The sequence below is a fragment of the Fusarium oxysporum genome, chromosome 4 (genome assembly GCF_000149955.1).
Source record: "Fusarium oxysporum f. sp. lycopersici 4287 chromosome 4, whole genome shotgun sequence".
NCBI lineage: Eukaryota > Fungi > Ascomycota > Sordariomycetes > Hypocreales > Nectriaceae > Fusarium > Fusarium oxysporum.
The window spans coordinates 525,260-542,035 of record NC_030989.1 but is presented as its reverse complement, the minus strand read 5'-3'; the positions used below and the strand labels follow the sequence as shown (position 1 = coordinate 542,035).

The 16,776-nt window shown below is 48.1% G+C and overlaps 7 protein-coding genes across 7 annotated transcripts; all 7 read right to left on the bottom strand.

The window, feature by feature from the left end:
* Positions 1-799: 799 nt before the first annotated feature.
* Positions 800-3,364, bottom strand: FOXG_19508 (uncharacterized protein). Its single transcript, XM_018399730.1, has 4 exons — positions 2,994-3,364; positions 1,742-2,944; positions 1,322-1,693; positions 800-1,272 (listed from the first exon to the last, which is right to left on the bottom strand). The coding sequence occupies exons 1-4, from the start codon at positions 3,027-3,029 to the stop codon at positions 865-867; spliced, it is 2,019 nt and encodes a 672-aa protein (XP_018243275.1). The 5' UTR covers positions 3,030-3,364; the 3' UTR covers positions 800-864.
* Positions 3,365-4,053: 689 nt separating this feature from the next.
* Positions 4,054-4,881, bottom strand: FOXG_07571 (uncharacterized protein; the record flags this gene model as incomplete). Its single annotated transcript, XM_018386156.1, has 1 exon — positions 4,054-4,881. The coding sequence occupies one exon, from the start codon at positions 4,879-4,881 to the stop codon at positions 4,054-4,056; it is 828 nt and encodes a 275-aa protein (XP_018243274.1).
* Positions 4,882-6,746: 1,865 nt separating this feature from the next.
* FOXG_07570 (uncharacterized protein) lies at positions 6,747-7,373 on the bottom strand (the record flags this gene model as incomplete). Its single annotated transcript, XM_018386155.1, has 1 exon — positions 6,747-7,373. One exon carries the CDS (start codon positions 7,371-7,373, stop codon positions 6,771-6,773), a length of 603 nt encoding a protein of 200 aa, XP_018243273.1. The 3' UTR covers positions 6,747-6,770.
* A 1,565-nt stretch (positions 7,374-8,938) lies between these two features.
* Positions 8,939-10,284, bottom strand: FOXG_07569 (uncharacterized protein; the record flags this gene model as incomplete). Its single annotated transcript, XM_018386154.1, has 3 exons — positions 8,939-9,868; positions 9,922-10,046; positions 10,080-10,284. The coding sequence occupies 3 exons, from the start codon at positions 10,282-10,284 to the stop codon at positions 8,939-8,941; spliced, it is 1,260 nt and encodes a 419-aa protein (XP_018243272.1).
* Positions 10,285-10,736: 452 nt separating this feature from the next.
* Positions 10,737-11,840, bottom strand: FOXG_07568 (uncharacterized protein; the record flags this gene model as incomplete). Its single annotated transcript, XM_018386153.1, has 2 exons — positions 10,737-11,219; positions 11,271-11,840. The coding sequence occupies 2 exons, from the start codon at positions 11,838-11,840 to the stop codon at positions 10,737-10,739; spliced, it is 1,053 nt and encodes a 350-aa protein (XP_018243271.1).
* Positions 11,841-12,386: 546 nt separating this feature from the next.
* On the bottom strand, positions 12,387-12,824 carry FOXG_19507 (uncharacterized protein; the record flags this gene model as incomplete). The annotated part of the gene is made up of 1 exon (XM_018399729.1): positions 12,387-12,824. One exon carries the CDS (start codon positions 12,822-12,824, stop codon positions 12,387-12,389), a length of 438 nt encoding a protein of 145 aa, XP_018243270.1.
* A 47-nt stretch (positions 12,825-12,871) lies between these two features.
* FOXG_07567 (uncharacterized protein) lies at positions 12,872-14,584 on the bottom strand (the record flags this gene model as incomplete). The annotated part of the gene is made up of 1 exon (XM_018386152.1): positions 12,872-14,584. The coding sequence occupies one exon, from the start codon at positions 14,582-14,584 to the stop codon at positions 12,872-12,874; it is 1,713 nt and encodes a 570-aa protein (XP_018243269.1).
* Positions 14,585-16,776: the final 2,192 nt, after the last annotated feature.

The following is a 16,776-nucleotide window of genomic DNA, read 5'->3' as shown; positions in this document are numbered from 1 at the left end:
GGGATTTAGTTCCTGATATCTCGTTCTTCTATAATCAGGAGGAACAGATCACATGATTCTAAAGTGCCTAAATTACTACTTAAACTTAATATTCTTATTTCCGGTTTAGTAAGAGACTTAATTACTTAAAGTTATTTATCTTAAGATAATAAATTTTTTTTACTAAATTAGAAGTAATTAATATAAAAAAGAATTTTATATTAATATTTATATATATACTATAAAAAACAAAATTTTATTTAAATATTAATACTTATATAAAACTTTAGAATAAAAAAAAACCTTATATTCATATTAGTCTAACAGTATTAAGTATTATTCCTAAGCCCTAGGCCTTTAGGACCTATTCTCTGAGATTGTGATATGTCTATTAATCCAATTATCATATTTCCCGGCCGAGTCCCGTATGTGATCTGCTTCCGGCTCGGTCCGTTGAAGTGGAGGAAGACCCTGCGTCTCGGCAGCGTGGGGAAAGGATGCCACCTAGAGGTCTTGGCTTTCAGCTGGGCTTAAGTTCACTCTGGTCATAAACGTGCGGCTCTTCTTTACGATTGTCATCCTTGTCAGCGAGTGAATACCACCTGAGGTTGTCGAACAAACATTACTTGGGCTGTCATGGACCCAAAGCCCGGTGACCATGTTCAGAGCCTCCCGCTCACTGAACTTTTACAATCGCTTCTCAACAAATGAGGAGCAGTACATATCAGCACGTTGAGGTCAAAGGTCGCGATTGGGACCTAAAGGAGTGATGTCTAGACCCTAACATTGAGCCAGAAGCGACATGGCACGCAGAGCACACATGAGTAACATAAGTGTCGTTATATTCCTTATCACATTAATTCCCCCCAGAGGACTCCTCCCCTTTCAGTACATATACTGCTCGTCAAAATCCGTAAAAAGCCCATTCAGATCTTGATTTCCAGCCATACTCGATGCCCACGCATTCAAATCCAGCCCTCCACCATAAGGCAGACCAAACATCAAATTTTGATCTGTAACGGGGTCCCTGATGCCCCAATTCGCCTGCTGTTCAGGCGATTGCTGCTCACTTTCCGGCTCAGGTGGAGCTGCAGGAGCTGCATCATGACTGTCGTCGACAAAATCGGATTGTCGAAGAAGACTGTGTATCGCGAGTCGCTGGCGGATATATGCGTCTTTGGCGAGCTTCGAAGACTGGGCCGGATTCGGATCAGTCGTTGTTGTGATGGCGCGGTGGTCCGAAGACTCAAGCCACGCTTTGTGTTGCTGTATAACTCGTTCAAGTTCTTGTCGCTATTATCATATCAGCAGCTTGAACCTCAAGAGGCCTGGGTAAGCTTACCATGGATTTAAGTTGTTCTGAGAATGCAAAGTATCGTGTGATGACATCCAGACACAGCTGCGCCTTATTGATGGCCATCTGCATGGGCAGCCCAGTATTGTCCTTGCCCGTGTATGTTCCGAAGAGCACCAACCTGGCGGCATGGTACGTACAGATAGCTGCTTCAAACTCAAGTATTTCATTCTCTTCCTTATGCTGCACAAAGTCCGACAAGACTTTGACGATTTGTTCTGCATGCGATAGGCACTTGTCTTTCATCAACCCCTTCTCGGCTGCGGAAATCCCTTCAATCATGGTGTCTGGTGTAGACTCAGGATATCCAGTGAGGAAAATTCGGTAAAGGTCGCAGTGGGTTAAGTGCCAGCTCATGTGCTAGTTAGATGAATTAGCTAAGCCAGAGCATCATGCAATGATGCTTACCAATACAAAGTATTGTGGTGATAAATGAACGTCTTGTGTATATGAGGGTGGGTATTGATCACAAGGCGCAAGTCTGGTCCTTAAGCGAAGAAGATCATTCTGAAACTTTTCCATCGACGAAAGGAGTTCGGGGAGATTGACCTCTTTCACGTTTATTCGTCGATTGAGTCTTACAATCGCTCTTCGAATGAAAGCCACTCGCACAAACGCAGCTCGTATTCTCAGGACCTCTGGCTCGAGCCCCTTTCCAGGCTGTAAGTATCCAGTAGGGACGTGTCGTTCTTGCTGAAAGTCGGCGTCTTCGCAGGGGAGTTGTAGATAGATCGTGTCGGCGTCGAAAAGTTCGAACTCTTTCAGACCAACGCAAAAGCTATCTTCAAGCAAGGACAGAGACCAAAATGTTCGTCTGCGAACTTCTTGAGCGACGGGACTTAACTTGGAGTGTTCGTAGTTGAGGCGTATCGCTGCAGCCCATCTAGCTGCAAGTCCAGCCATTATGAATGCCCTGGGGAACTGTCCCACAGCAGCTCTGTATCGTATCAGGAGGAGAGATGCCTGTATCTTGAAAATGGAAGGTTGTTCGAGTCGGTCGAGTATAAGCTGCTCAGCTTCTCCAGCCCATGCATCGCGCTCGCCTTGACACTGGTCAAAGTAGATTGCCGTGATAGAGCAAATGGCTAACTGAAGCGCTCGATCGATGGTCTTGTCGTGACATCTTTGGATGACTGTGGCTTGGTGGAGGAAGCAGAAAGCAGAAAGGGGATAGAGCCGCTCGAAGTACTGATTGACGAGCGATATTATCGCCTCGTCGGGAATGAAAGGCGAAACTTCTTCGATTGAGTCAAATGGGATTGATTGGGAGCTTGAAGCGATACTTGGTCGTTGTTTTCTGGGTGAGATAGCAGCTTGAGATGCTGTCACGGAAACCGAGTCATCTCGAGACGACGAAGCTTCAGTCGTTGATGACCCAGCTTTTGAGACATATGTGCACGATCTATTTCGCCTCGTACAATTGGTACATTTCGGAACATCGCCAGAACATCGGACCTTCATTGCCCGACATTCCTGACAGGCTTTCGCACCACGACATTTTGGCGGTATACGAGGCGCAGACTGACCAGTGGAACCGTCCTGTTCAAAGGAACACTGAAAGTTGAGTCGTTCACAGGTACGGCATCGAGGAACTGTGCCGTCACATCGGACCTCCAGGAGTTAGTACCGACCGAGTACCGGGGAGTAAGTTTGTACCTACCTTACGGACTCGACATTGGACGCAAGCCGCTTTCATTTCAGGTTTTCGCACTGCTGATTAGGAGTCTTTGAAGAACTTGGCGAGCCGAAATTCCAATTCAATGAGGGTTAATGTTCAACGGCGGATATCTCTTCTCCGAAATGTTGGTGCTATGGGCTGGACTGACTTAGGGCAGAAGTGTCATATCCCGCTCTGCGAAATGAAAGTGCAAGGAATAAAATCTGTTCCCTTGCTAGCACACTACAATGCAGCTCGGAAAGGGTCAAGTTCCGACCATCTTTGTTAGTTGCTGTAGAAATTGGAAGCACGCCATTCTGTGCAAAGAAGGTAACTTCATCTCGTCAACCACAGAAGTGTCCAATAAAGTTATGAGGTACTCCCCGTCACATCACTTTGGCCAGCGATGGCGTGCGGGGTCTCCGCAAAATGCGACACCCTGTATCCAATCATAAGATTCAATGACCGATACGCGCATTAACCATGTTTTCATGGTTGAGGTTATGTGTGCGAATCTCCGGGTTATTTCCTGCAACTCCCCGATGTTCCTTATCGAGGCTCACGTCAAGTTGCAAGTATGGTTGATGTGCAAAAGAACGAGACCTCAATTGAGGTGTCTTGTTCAGCGCGCCAATTCTTTGTTGGTGCACCATGCCACAAAAACCACTGTTTCCTACCTTTGAGCCGTTGAATATTCTTAAGGCACAATGGCAAGCATTATTCAATAGCGTACTTGGGCCATGTCCTTCATCATTTGCGAAGATCGTAACCGCTTCAGCAGTTTTCATGGGCCCTCGATTATTTTCCGAGAACCTAGAAAACGCATGTCAGACGAGATCGCTGGTGTTCGCAAGTTGTGCCACACCCAACGGGCTCGTGATGATCTTTGTTGAGAACCCGGACCATATGGCCAACGGAGCTCTTGGGGCATTTGTCCCAGACCAGAGGGTTGAAGAGAATATGCTCCAATTACCAAATCCACTAATACATGAGATTTCGGCGTGCTGGATTGTCAATACCTAATGGTCCAACGATAGCTTGTCCGGTGGCCATGAGCAGAAACCTATTGTGGCTCTTGCTTGATCACCGGCTCTCTCTTCACCTCATCTGACTCAGCGTACTGGGGAACTGGAGGGGATTTATATTCAGTGTCCTCCTGCTTTATTCCTTGGCTGTTTACATCGGAATACTGCTCGATTGGAACGGGAAGAGCTGCAAGAGAGCTGCTCTCTGCATCCCCAGCTTGGGAGGAGCTCCTCTGAGCCACTTGCGCTGCTTGTCGCGCCGAGTCTTCTCTCACGACTCCCGAGTTATTGCCACGGCCCAACAGACGCCTATTTGGCTGTCCCCTGTTACCTCTGCCATTGCCCCGGCCGCGAGCTTGAACGCGACTGCGATGGCGGCGACGTAAACGGGGACCATGGTGTTGGCCTGGGACTTGAGCTGGATAATTGCCTTCACCCTGTGTGAGTTGAGGCAGATGCGCTTGACCTTGAGCTGCATTATTCACCTGACCCTGTTGGGGTGGAGGCATGTATGCAGGCACAGGATGCGCATAAGGATAATAACCTGGCGGCACCGCGTTTTGGTACACCACCGGGACGTAAGGAGAAGGATACACATATGGATAGGGCGGCGCAGCGTAAGGGACTTGTCCATACGCTGGGTATGCCACAACTGGGGGAGGAGGAGGGAAAGGAACAGGCTGGTAGGCCTGAGGGTAGCCTTGAGGCACCGCTGGAACGGGATATGTTCCATATCTTGCAGGATCAGGCGCTTGCCCTTGGACACCTCCAATTTGAGGGTGACCCATGTTTCTTCCTCCGGAATACTGACCGCGTCCGCGTCGGGACAGGCCTCTACGGCTGTTGCCACGAGTTACGTTGTTCATCGTTGCTGTTTCTGCTGTTGTTGTTTTTGTAATAGAAGAGCAGAGATGTTGACGACGATGAAGTTAACGGAAAAGAAAAAGAAGAGAGGGAGAAGGGAAAGGCGGGGGGTAGGAAAAGAAAATAAAAGAAGTAAGAGGTTGCGCGCACCTGCCCGCCGGCCCTGCCACTGCCAGACACCTGGTCCAAGACTGTCAAACCTGGAAACGGGCCATCAAAAGCCTTGCGTTCAATATGAGTCGGGACCAATCATCAGTAATGAACTTGGAGATTCTTCTAGCGTCTCTCTGTTGCGATGATCCTCTCACGAGAATTACCAAAAAAACGAGAAGAAGATCGATTCGTGATTGGGATTCTAAGACCGAAGGCAAAGAACTAACAACTGGACGGATCAGGACCAATATTGACAGCTTTGCGGCTTGGGAGAACGACTTAACATTGCAGACTTGACGGATGTTGACAACACACTGCCCAAGTTTGATAGATGTAGAAGGACACTGAAATAAAGTCCAGAGTAACTCGATGGCACCCAAGGCCTCTTCGATGCCGCGATGAACGTGATGGAGAATCTATGAGCTAGCGAAGAGAGAAAACACATCGCACAACCCACCTTGGTGACGGTATCTTGGGGTTGAAGCATCAGTCACAGTTTGTTCATCTATGTGGCAAAACCAGCATATGTTCTTCACGTCAATTCCATTGTAAACGCCTATCCTTCTCTTTGACCATTTTATGTCCAACTGTCAGTGTATCCACATATTCCCCCTTTCCGTCAGAGTCTGCATAGCTAATCGCGATACTGCTTGGTTGGTTTCGAGAAAGTAGATGCCCTTGCTTCGGCACGTCGGGTGTGCCTCTTTCGATGGCCCGTGAACTTGATCCGGAATCACGTTTGCACAGAATACTGCAAACCCGTCACTCGTTCTAGTTCAGTCTGTATACACGATTTTGCGGGGAGCCTGACCGGCATCCATTCGGCCATGCTATGTTCTGGCCTATCCTTGTTCTTACTGCCATCCGAATTGGCCAGCATCTCGCCTCCTTGAAAAGGCCTCAGGAGGGTTGCAGTTGTTGACTGGGCCTCTGAAGGTAAGGCCTAGCTTGACTACGTAGACGCAGAGGCGACTGGACACCAAGACTCGACCTGGCATCCGACTATATGGTGGCCCTATCATCCATAGACCGGCGAAAAGTCTTCGACAGGCTCAACGCCCTCTTCCACGACCGGTTTCTGACTGCAGAAATGATGATCCAGTAAGTTGCCATAAAATGCAACATGGCCAGAGCCATTAAAGTCCCGTCATATGTAATCCTTCACATCTTATTCCATCCCATGGCAGATGTTGCGTCAGAAACCTCTTCCTTTATGACCATGGCGACCCCTCTAACGACCCTCATCATCGGACAGGTGCCCTTTGAAGAAACCCAGGAAGTATTGTATTGGGTCCGCATTCATGGTTCCTTGAGTTGCTGACGGCTGGGTACCACCTTTGGAGCCTTTGTTGACTGGACCAGATATGGAACCACTTCCCAAACCCTGTACAGTCTGATTCCAACCATGGATTTGTGTTGACTGGCCTTTCTTTTGGGGCCAGAGGTCGACCTCAACTTTTGACAACTCTTCCTGAAAAAGGGTCCTCTTTCGTCCGTGAACAGCAGCCCAGATGTCTTTTGACGCAAGAGGTAACATCCGGTGGAGGCTCACCATCGACTGGTCTGATCCATCGACACTGGTCCCCGAGATCATCCCCTTCCCAGTATAACCAATCCGACCCGCAACGTTTTCCTGCTTGCCCCCGGCCTCCGATTTCTATAAGCAGAAGCCTCTGTCATGAGGAACACAGGACATACTAGAAACGCGAGTGACCTCATGACTCGCAGACTGAGCTTCCTAGGCCACATACTCATTGCGCGGGGCTGCCGTAGCTGGGAGCCTCCTGTTCATTTCCGTGATAACCATAGCCATCCTCCTCATCCACTTGCTGACCCCACTGTTGACAGTCATCATATTCCTGATAGCCATAACCATCCTCTCCATCCCATTGTCGATACCACTGTTGAGAGTTATCATAGTGGGAATAGTCTTAATAGCCTTGTTCTCGGCCATAGCTGTCATGTCTCCCGGCTGCATAAAAGCCCCGGTCACTCGCACCACCAACCCGAAATGCTGGGTCAGCAGCACGACCAGGGCCTTCATAGAAGTTGGGCCCTCCAGCTCCAGCTCCACGACCCCTACCAAAACCACGACCGCGACCTCCAGCCGCGTATGGTGTGTAGCCTCCACGACCACCATAATCGGAGCCGAAACGCTGACCCCCATAACCATGACCGCAACTCTGTATGATGAGTAGCCTCCACGACCACGACGACCTCGAACAACTCCTCTGCCGCGTCCTCGACCGCATCCAGGACCACCACTCTCGTTCTGAGGCCTATCATAAGGACCCGCGCGGAATGAATGACCGCCGTTTCCCCTTCTCTTATTCTTTTGCATTGTGTTCGTCTATCTGTAAGTTAGTATCTGCCATGTAGTTATAATGTGTGCTCTTACGAAAAATTCGGTTTTTTTTTTTTTTTTTTTTTTTTTTTTTTTTTTTTTTTTTTTGAGTTGAGTCGAGAATCAGAAAGGGAGGAAGATTGGCGTATGAGGTAGGTGCGACTGTCAGGCAGCTGCCAGGTGATGGGTAGTGTCAGCAACTGATACCGGCCCTTGGCTTTCCACCATGAAAATGCAACTTTTGCACCAATGGGACAGGTTTTTACTTACATTCACAAAATTATTCTGATTCTTTTACCTACCTATCGCTAATCATGACCATGGAGGAGGACGGGGAGTACTGCCAATGCATAGGTGAAAATCAACCAAGAGAAACCGAAGCACGGACAGCAGATTACCTTAAGAACCGGCCCCAGACCCCCCCAAAGAGTTCCAACAAGCCATTTGCAAAGGTCAATCAATTCCCCGGATACAATCCGACTACACAGCAAAGACGCCGCTTCATGTTCCTGCTCTTCGAACGATGGCTTCGATGGAAGAATTTCGCAGTCAATTAGTGGGAGATGCGCCAGAGAACACAAGCTATCTTGAAGTCTTCTAAGGGCAGATCGCTGTCCAGGATCGGTTCGTATCGAGAGAAGCGAGAGTTAGACATTGCTGTCGACTTCTTCATGTGGCGTTACAATGGTTGACCCCCTATACCCTCTGATCTTGAATACGATACTTACTGTCTTTGATCTAGCTCCAAAAGATCCAGGTCATGTCACCCTGAAACAACGGCAGTGGCCATGGTATCCGGATGGAACTGTCGAATGCCGAATGAAGTTCAATAGGGGATATGAAATGTTGCGGCAACTGTATGACAAGCCACTTGATACTTCCAGCAGTATCAGTACATCCACATGCCCTTGGACTCTGGGTGCCCGCAAGAGAAAATATATCGAAAGCTCAGATTCCTCAAAAAGACCCAAGAAGCGTCGCTGGGGAGGCATGGACAATGGGAACGACGACCCCGGGCAAGACGAACCCTCACGTCGCCCAAGCTGGTTTAGGAGTTCAGCCGAGTGTCCTCCAGTCTTTGACTGACGGATTTCGACGCAAAGGCAGGCCTTTTCACTCCAGGAGAGACAGTGCTTTTATCTACAGATAGTGAGCGCCGCCAAGATGGCCGTTGTTAAATGGGTTTGAGGAGAGCCTCGGATCGAGGAGTTTATTGTATCGATATTATTAGGACAGCGTTTGACCACAATTTGGATACAAACATGGCGACCACAGTTACAGCGTTTTGTTTAGATTATTCCGCATATTCGACTTATTCTCATTGTATTTGTGAAAGTCTTGTAATACATACATCCGAGGAGGTGGCTAAGGGTGTGGTAAGCGTACCGAGTGATTCCCCTGAAATGACCATTGCCCAAAATTCCATTGTCCACGACGGCAATATTCCAGCACATAAAACTACAAAAATCTCAACTTTCATCAGATATCTTCCTCAACCTCACTCAAGAGCCTTCCAATAAACTGATCCGAGTCGTTACCAACCGTTCGGGGTACGGGTCCTGCTAGTTACTCGGTCTCACATCCTCATCGCGTTTGAAGCGAAACCGTCTGATCGAGTGGACCACGGTAACCTTGACCTGCCTGCAACGAACGCCATCATGCTCCCCATTCTCGCAGATGTTGTCATTCCAGGAACCGAAGCTGTATCCATACTTGACGATATCTTGAACGCAGTACCACGAGTTCTCATGTCCTGTTTCAAGGAATTCTCTGAATCGCCTAAAGACCCTGCCGACGTACAAGTGGCCTCTGAAGATTTCCTTCATCTCATCATCAAAATTTTCATCTTCCACGACGGGGAAATAGCCACCAAGCAATATCAGGTTGTTCGAAGGGTCAGCCACAGGTGTCTCTGGTGGTGTTGCGGCAGTCGTAACCGAAGATATGCGTCTTTGGCTTGGTGGTGGCGTGGCAATGTGCCACTCGTACTCGTTGAATTTGTTCCCCTTCTCGTCGGGAGAGCTCGGCTTTGAGGGAATCATGTCGTCTAGATCGCCAACTTCATCGAAATTGCTTCCGTCTACGGTGATGGGGGATTCTCCTGTGTATTGATCTTGCGCTGCGTGAGTGGCCTCGTTCTGTGATCGCAAAGAAGCTTCAAGCTCCCGACATCGCTCTTGAGCCTCTTTGAGAGCTGTCTGGCTGTCGTTCAGGTTCTGATGCGCAGTCATGTTGTCGTTTCTCAAGAGGTCGATCTCCAAGCTCTTTCGTGCATTCTCTGATCGTTCTTTGGCCAGAGTCCTCCTCTGCTTTCGGAGGTCCTGTCGCAATTTGCTTGTTTCATAGAGCGCTGAAACATTCTCCTTCTCCAGTTGTCGCTTGGTGCGCTCGAGACGTTTGTTTCGTCTATCCATGTCAAGGCTCTTGTTTTTGCTGGGACCTCTGCGAATGAGCGCTTTTCGTGCCGGAATAATGGGCTTCTGAGGTTGCTTCTGGTGATTGACTTAGCTATGGCACCGCGTGCATGTTTCTTTCACTGACTTACCGGGAGTTCAATGCCCTGGAACTGAATTCTGCGCTTGGGTGTCTTCTTACACTTTGCCTTCAAACCCCTCAGGCATTTGATGTTGTTGTCAAGTTGCCGTTCCATCTCCCTAAACTGTTTGCCATCTGGAAACTCGTCAAGGCTCTTCTAAAGGCGACTCATCATATCTTTCCTCAGATGCATCTTGCCAATCTTCTCATCAAGGAGCCACTTGGGGTGATGACTGTCTTTCGCATTCTGAACTGACTCAGTGACACGTCTGAGTTCTTGGATCGCAGCTTCAAGGGGCGTTCCATTTGTGCGCATAGAGCTGCGCACTAATTCGAGAACATTTCGTATTTCTGTGTCCAGTTGCAGGTCCATTTTTGTTGTGTGTAGATATCTCGTATCGCACGCGATTTCCTGTTCTTTACTTTCTCGGAGCTGAGATTGGACTGCACGGTGACGATAGCGGCAAGTCACGTGGTCACACTTAGAGCAGACAGGCATTGTTGAGCTTCGACCGGCCATCAAGCGACTTGAGCAATTGAACATAGACTCGAATCTATCTTTCATAGTATCTGATTATATCCTATCCTTTTGTGTCTAATATTTTGTTTCGTTTCCGGTGGCTTACACAAGACTCCAGAGGAACGTCTGAGTCTTCGACTGTACTAGCCTTTATCGCCAACTTAGCATTAGTCGAGATATCAGTGCAACGGAGATCTCTGTATTCAGTCACCTGTCTACTTGGTGCTAATGGTTGCTTAATTTAAGCGGTCCTTCAACAGCTCAAAACATCCCCTGTCCACCACCAGTACGTAATTCTACTGCTTTCAGACATCCTCATCCATGGCGTCCTCGTCGACGACAGCCTTCTCATCTCCAATAACAACTAACCCTGGAACCTCCTCATCATCTTCGTCATCCTCCAACTCTACAATGCGATCGCCGTTTCCAGTTGGCAAACCGTTGCCATTCGAATAATTATCTCCATCAAGGATTCCATTTCCATTCGAATAGGTGTTCCGGTTTAGGATCCTGCTCCCGTTCGAATGATTATTTCTATGAGATATCCCGTTCCGAATTGATACCTCCTTTCCATCAGGTTCTCCATCTTCGTTTGGTACACCGTTTCCATTTTGCTGACCATTTCTAACAAGCCGGTCGTTCGACCACAGGTAGAGTCCCATCAGGATGTAGTGTTTCTGTATGATTTCGTGTGCTCTTGGGTCGCTTCTATCTACTGGGATATAGAAACTAAGGATAAAACTGACGTATGAGCTGGAGAGTTGCTTGTAGTAGCCAATGAGCTTTCCCTAACTGTCGCATTGACCAGACCACAAGTCATCCCACTGGCGCGACCGCACCATGACATTGGGTACGAACCTCTCACCGCTTGGAAGATCTGGGAAATCTCCAAAGAAATGACGCTTGATAGTAGCAGCCACATCGATAGTAGTTACCGGTGCACGACAGAATGGTCGGCGACTGGCACCCATTGTGAAGGAAATCTTGTTTGCTGCACGAAACCTCCGCTTCAGGTAAGTATTGATGTCTCTGCAAATGTCACTCAGACTGGTCTCATTATCCACATTTCCAACCCAAAGAATCTCAATCCCGAAGAAGTTCTCCTCAACCACGGCCAAGTCGCCGATGTAGTGGATGATATTTGTCTGGCGCGACGCTTTGTCGGGATTGATGATGGTCATCCTTCGATGGTTCCTATCCCCTCCATTGGGGAGATGTTGCAGTTGCGTGCGGTATATCTTCCAATAGCTATCAACGTAATTATGCCAGGGATCTCTGGGCTCATAGTATTTCGGGAGGATAAACCGATTAAGTGTTCCTTGTCGAGAGAAGGTTATGGTCTTGTCAGGGCGTGGATAGATCTTTTGATTTTGATATGGACTTTCGAGGGGAAGTTTGCCATCCGCCATCTTGGCTCAATGAGTAACGAATTCACGTACGATGTTGTGTATACCTAAGGTAAGAATACCTAGACGGAATATGATGAATGGTGATAGAGAAAACGAAACGAAATGAGGGTGTTGAGTGTCAGCTGAATTGCACAGTTGAAGGTCGTTCCTTACTGACAGACTGAAATACGAGGGCCCCTCTCAGCGTGGAATTAGGAGAAGGAGCTAAGAATAGGGCATCAAGAAGGCGCTGAGAGGTGTCTTTGACACCCTGGGTAAGCTCTACACAACAGTTCATAGATTTTACTTCACCGTGTCAAGCAATTCTGCCTTCACTCATCTTGGGATCCATCAATAGCTAGACTGTAAACTTCTACGTATCCAGAGCAATACAATATTGGCATCTATATCAAGCTATTCAAGTACAAAATGGAAACACAAACATTCCACCAGACGGAAACTCAAAGCCCTGCTGTCCCATGCCCAAAAGGCCTGACACTCAGTTCTTACCGTACCCCTACGACGAACAATGGACTCACACATGGCAGTATAAAGTACACTGATCTCTCAAACCTCGTCGGGATTCCTGTGAGACCCGAGAGACCGGCCAGAGGCCCCTTGCATCTTGAAAGCTTCTGTTCCCTTGTGACGATTGGATCTGAGAGTCCGGTCCCAGTCTTCCCAGAGCCTAGCGGGGATCCAGTTCCAGTCAGAGATCTTGGTTCTAGCCCTCCGTGAGGCTCGAGACGCTGTAGTATAGAATCCAAGCACAGAAGAGCCTTCCTCCCGCTGAATGAGCTCGGCCCAATTGACCAGATGCAGAACATCATCCGTGCATTCCAGATATTCTCCTGATGAAAAGTCGACTATCTCCCACCTGTTTCTGCTCTTCGTGACTATGGCGACCTGGTTCGAGTACGCCCGCATGAAGTGCCGACACAGCTGGTTATAATCGTCTTCCTCGATTTTGAAGTCTCTGTGGAAAAAGCCATCGACGGAAGGCATTGTAATCCCTTCACGGGCTGCCAAAGCGGAGATAGATTGCCTGTAAGTCATCCACTTTGACCTGAAGCGGTGCTGTTGGGACAAAAGCCTGCAGCATGCTTCGCCCAGACAGCCTCCATCAAGCCCAGCTTGGACCATAGGGTGCCGTACCGAGCAATTGCGGCGGCGCTGCTAAAGCCAATAAGGCTTCGAATTTCCAGGTCGACATTCCCGTTGTAGTCTTGCCAATCGACTTCGACTAGTCGCTTCATGCCGACCCACAGAGCCGCAACCAGGTGCATCTTGAGCTGACTGAGATTTGGCGCAGATTGAATTGCCGTGGCATGTGCGGCCTTGCCATTATGCATTATAATCTGGTTGAGGTCGTGGAAGAACCTCGCACGGTCGGCAGGGATGGCTGTACCAAGCGCAAAATCAGTAAAAGTGAGGCCAATGAGGCCTTGGACCTGCAAGCGCTTCCAAGTTTGATCGAGAGCAGCCCCAATATCATAATAATCAATGCCATCGCGCGCGGCTGTGGCAGAAAGGGCATTGTTCTGATTAGTACCTCCGTTTTTGACGTTCAAGATTTCAAGAATCTCGAACGTTTGATCAGGCCAGTCTTCTAGATCCGTCCATGCCGCGACAAATCCGTCAATCTGCTCGCAGGCAAACTTCATGCGACGAGGGAAATCGAATTTGGGAGACGTAATGTAGTTTGCAGGTGCATAGAAGCGGACTTTCGTGTCATCGATGTTGAACCCCGACGCCGCAGATATCTGGGCTTCGCGCTCTCGCTTCGACAGCTTGAGTGTGACTTCAACCTCGTGGCCAGTCTGCCCATCCAAAATACGTCGTCTCCGCACAACACTTCCTACTATGTGCACATTTCCAGAAATCTCAAGAGTGAAGTCGGCCTCAAAGGTCTCGGGAAAGGAAATCAGCATATTTTCATTGCTGGCCTTGATGATGTCTAGAATCCCGGGGTGGATCACTTGGACCTGTCTGAAGTCCTGGATGAACGGGTCTCCGCGCCATTCATCAGGCATAAGATCCTCTCCGCAGAAAGTGATGATCGTATTCTTCTGATTTTGTCCTTCTTTTCCGATCCACGACTTGATCTTGCGCAGTACTTTGTTCATGTCGGCCGAGGCAACGTGTTTGGGGGCGTAGCGATCTTCTAGTTCGGGTAGTTCGAAGAACTGGCAGTAATCGAAGTGATTGAACAACTTGGTGATGAATGGGTGGATGCGCTCAGATGACATGGTCATTAGCCTCACAACGGTGTTTGGGTTCTGCTGATTGTCATTGAATGTGGAAGCGAAGACCGTCGCAGCGTTCAGCGCCAGGACAAATTCTGCACTGAAATCAGGGTCGACGTCCATCAAGAACATTGTGAACGGATGACAGAAGTTCTGGGAAGCTTGATTCCAGAATAGAGGGTCTCGAAAGCTCTTGAGAAGAGTGAAAAGCTCGCCGTACGAATAGACTGCCACATCCGATGTGACCAGTTGTCCATCTTGTAAAGCTGCTCGTCTGGTTGCGGTGACTCTGGGCATCAGGTTCTTATCCATCATTGCCTTTTTGCTTTCCGCGACGACAACAACGATCTTGGTATCATAGAGAAGTCTCCGGAGATACAGCTTGTCCGGGATCTCAAAGATGTTTCCAACAGCGGCCTTGAACTTGAGATGGCCGAAGATGTCGCCCTCTAGCTTAGGGAGTTCGATCCAATCATCGATCTCGGCGAGGACATTATCGAAGGCTTCCTGAAAGGCCATTTTGTTTGCCTGTACTGATAGGGTGGAGATGGATACTGGTATTGCTTTTGAGTTGGTCGCAGACTGGGTGGGAGTATTGATGGGTATTATACATCTTTCAGGAGCCGGTACTGGTATAACAAAGAAACTTCAACAATTTGGACTCCAAATTTAACAAATTCAAGTCCCACTCCTTCGTCGGATCGTATCTGTTTGCAATTTAGTATAGTGTTGACGTGAGATGCTCCATGGGGCGATGGGACGCCTCCAGAACACTCAACATTCATAATTTCACGGTTATGAACCCGAACGTCTTGAACAGATCAACGAGCTTATTGCAGAAGTATATTCAAGAAGAATAACAGATTGGTAGCCATAAGAGCGTCAGTACGTGACTCTTTGTTGAAGTTGGCACCACTGTTTTCGCAACGGCTTCGGGGGTGTTTGCAGTACTAGACTATTGTTAGTTACTTCCCCCTTGTCATTGAAATGATGTGTACTAACTATTTCTTTTTGGGCCTTACCATATTCGTCGCTGTCAGTGCCATTCCAATTCATCATTCTTTGTCTGGATGTTCGGGTTGGGGAGGGGGCGGGAGCAGGGATCACTTGTTGGTTAGGAACAAAGGAATTGGTATTCTGAATGATCACTCCCTATCCATCCATGGCAATAAGCCCGCATCATCAAAGAAAACTGGCTTGGATATCTTCCAGGGCGGCCATCTCGTCCCTATTGTCAAAAAGGATGCAAGGCCTTGGTCGACATTGCTGCAAATCGTACGACGAATTCCCGTCGCTGTTCTGAGGAAGAGGTGGCAAATACAATGCCCTTTTCGTCCCCGGCGGAAAGTCTTAGATAACTTCCATCAAGGCGATTGATTGATGCCATAGAAATTGCTTTGCTTTCGACCTCCATCGTCCAGCTGTATGGGGCTGTTGCAAGGTGTGTTTGAAGCCTTCACCCAATGGTTACGATGACAGGCGCTATGCATGTCTCGACGTGACTGGGAAGAAACTCCAGAGAATCTTCCAGATTGTTGAGGGTATGGGCTTCCTGAAAGTGCCGAAGTCTCTTGAAGATACAGACTTCCTCATCTAGGTCCTTGAGCAGTGGCACTTGCCGCGCGTCGAGGGTCGCAACCTCTACTATGACTCTATTGATGGGATTTTATTGCACCGCTCGAAAGTAAATTCATACATAAAGACTCGGTGATGTAATTCTATATGGATCAGAGATGCTGGACAAACTCGGCTCTCGTTATACCAGAGAGAGGTGGACGTCGACTGATGGTTCAATGTCCAATTAGTGTCAGGCTCTGACCTAGGTATGAGATATCAGTGTTTAAAAATTTAGAGAAGCGAAAGGTCTATCGAAGTACTGACAATATTCCAGTGCCGAGTGAATTGGGCAGAGAGCTCTTTGTACCTTTAGCCTTCGAAAATTCGCAGAAAGCCTTCTGTGGTTATAACACTCGTCCATCTAGGTGAGTGCATAGGTATATGCATGCACATCGAGTTCTTTTGAACAAGATAGAGATCAATCAGGTCCAGTGGTTGTCTGGAAGAATCCAAGCCGAGGTAGTTCCAAGGCAGGTATAGCAATCGCACTCATCACCAAGACGATCTCCTTCAACGTCGACGATAAGGATTGTCTCCTCAAGTCCTACTTTAATGTCAAGGAGATGAACCCTGAAACAGCAAGGCTTCATAGAAGAAAAAAACCAGGTTTCTTCTCGTGAAAGATTTCGTCTCGTATCATCTCAATTCACTTCAGATCTCTTCAAAGTAGATGGCCATGGCAAATTTATTCCGCCTCCCGTGTCCGAACAGAAGCCGAACAGAAGCAATGGTCTTGTATTTATCCGTTTGTCACACTGCACCTTGGTCTTCTATGGGGTTCAATGAAGCTATCAAAGACCAAGTAGGCAACTGCAGTCTTTTGAGTGATATCAACATATCAAACATATGAAAGCATGAAGAATACGAGGATCTCACATAATCACCATGTTTGTTAATTTTGAGTCATTTGTATTGATGGTGAGCAAGAGGCGTGCGCCACCAACCTTTCTTTCTTTGTTCTGTGTGCTCTATGTCAGGATTTTAACATGTGCCATTTGCTTTATTGGGCCTTAACAGATTAACCATTCGCACTGCAAGCAGCCAATTTCACCACCGTTGTGAACAAACCGCGGTACCTATAAAACACTTTCACC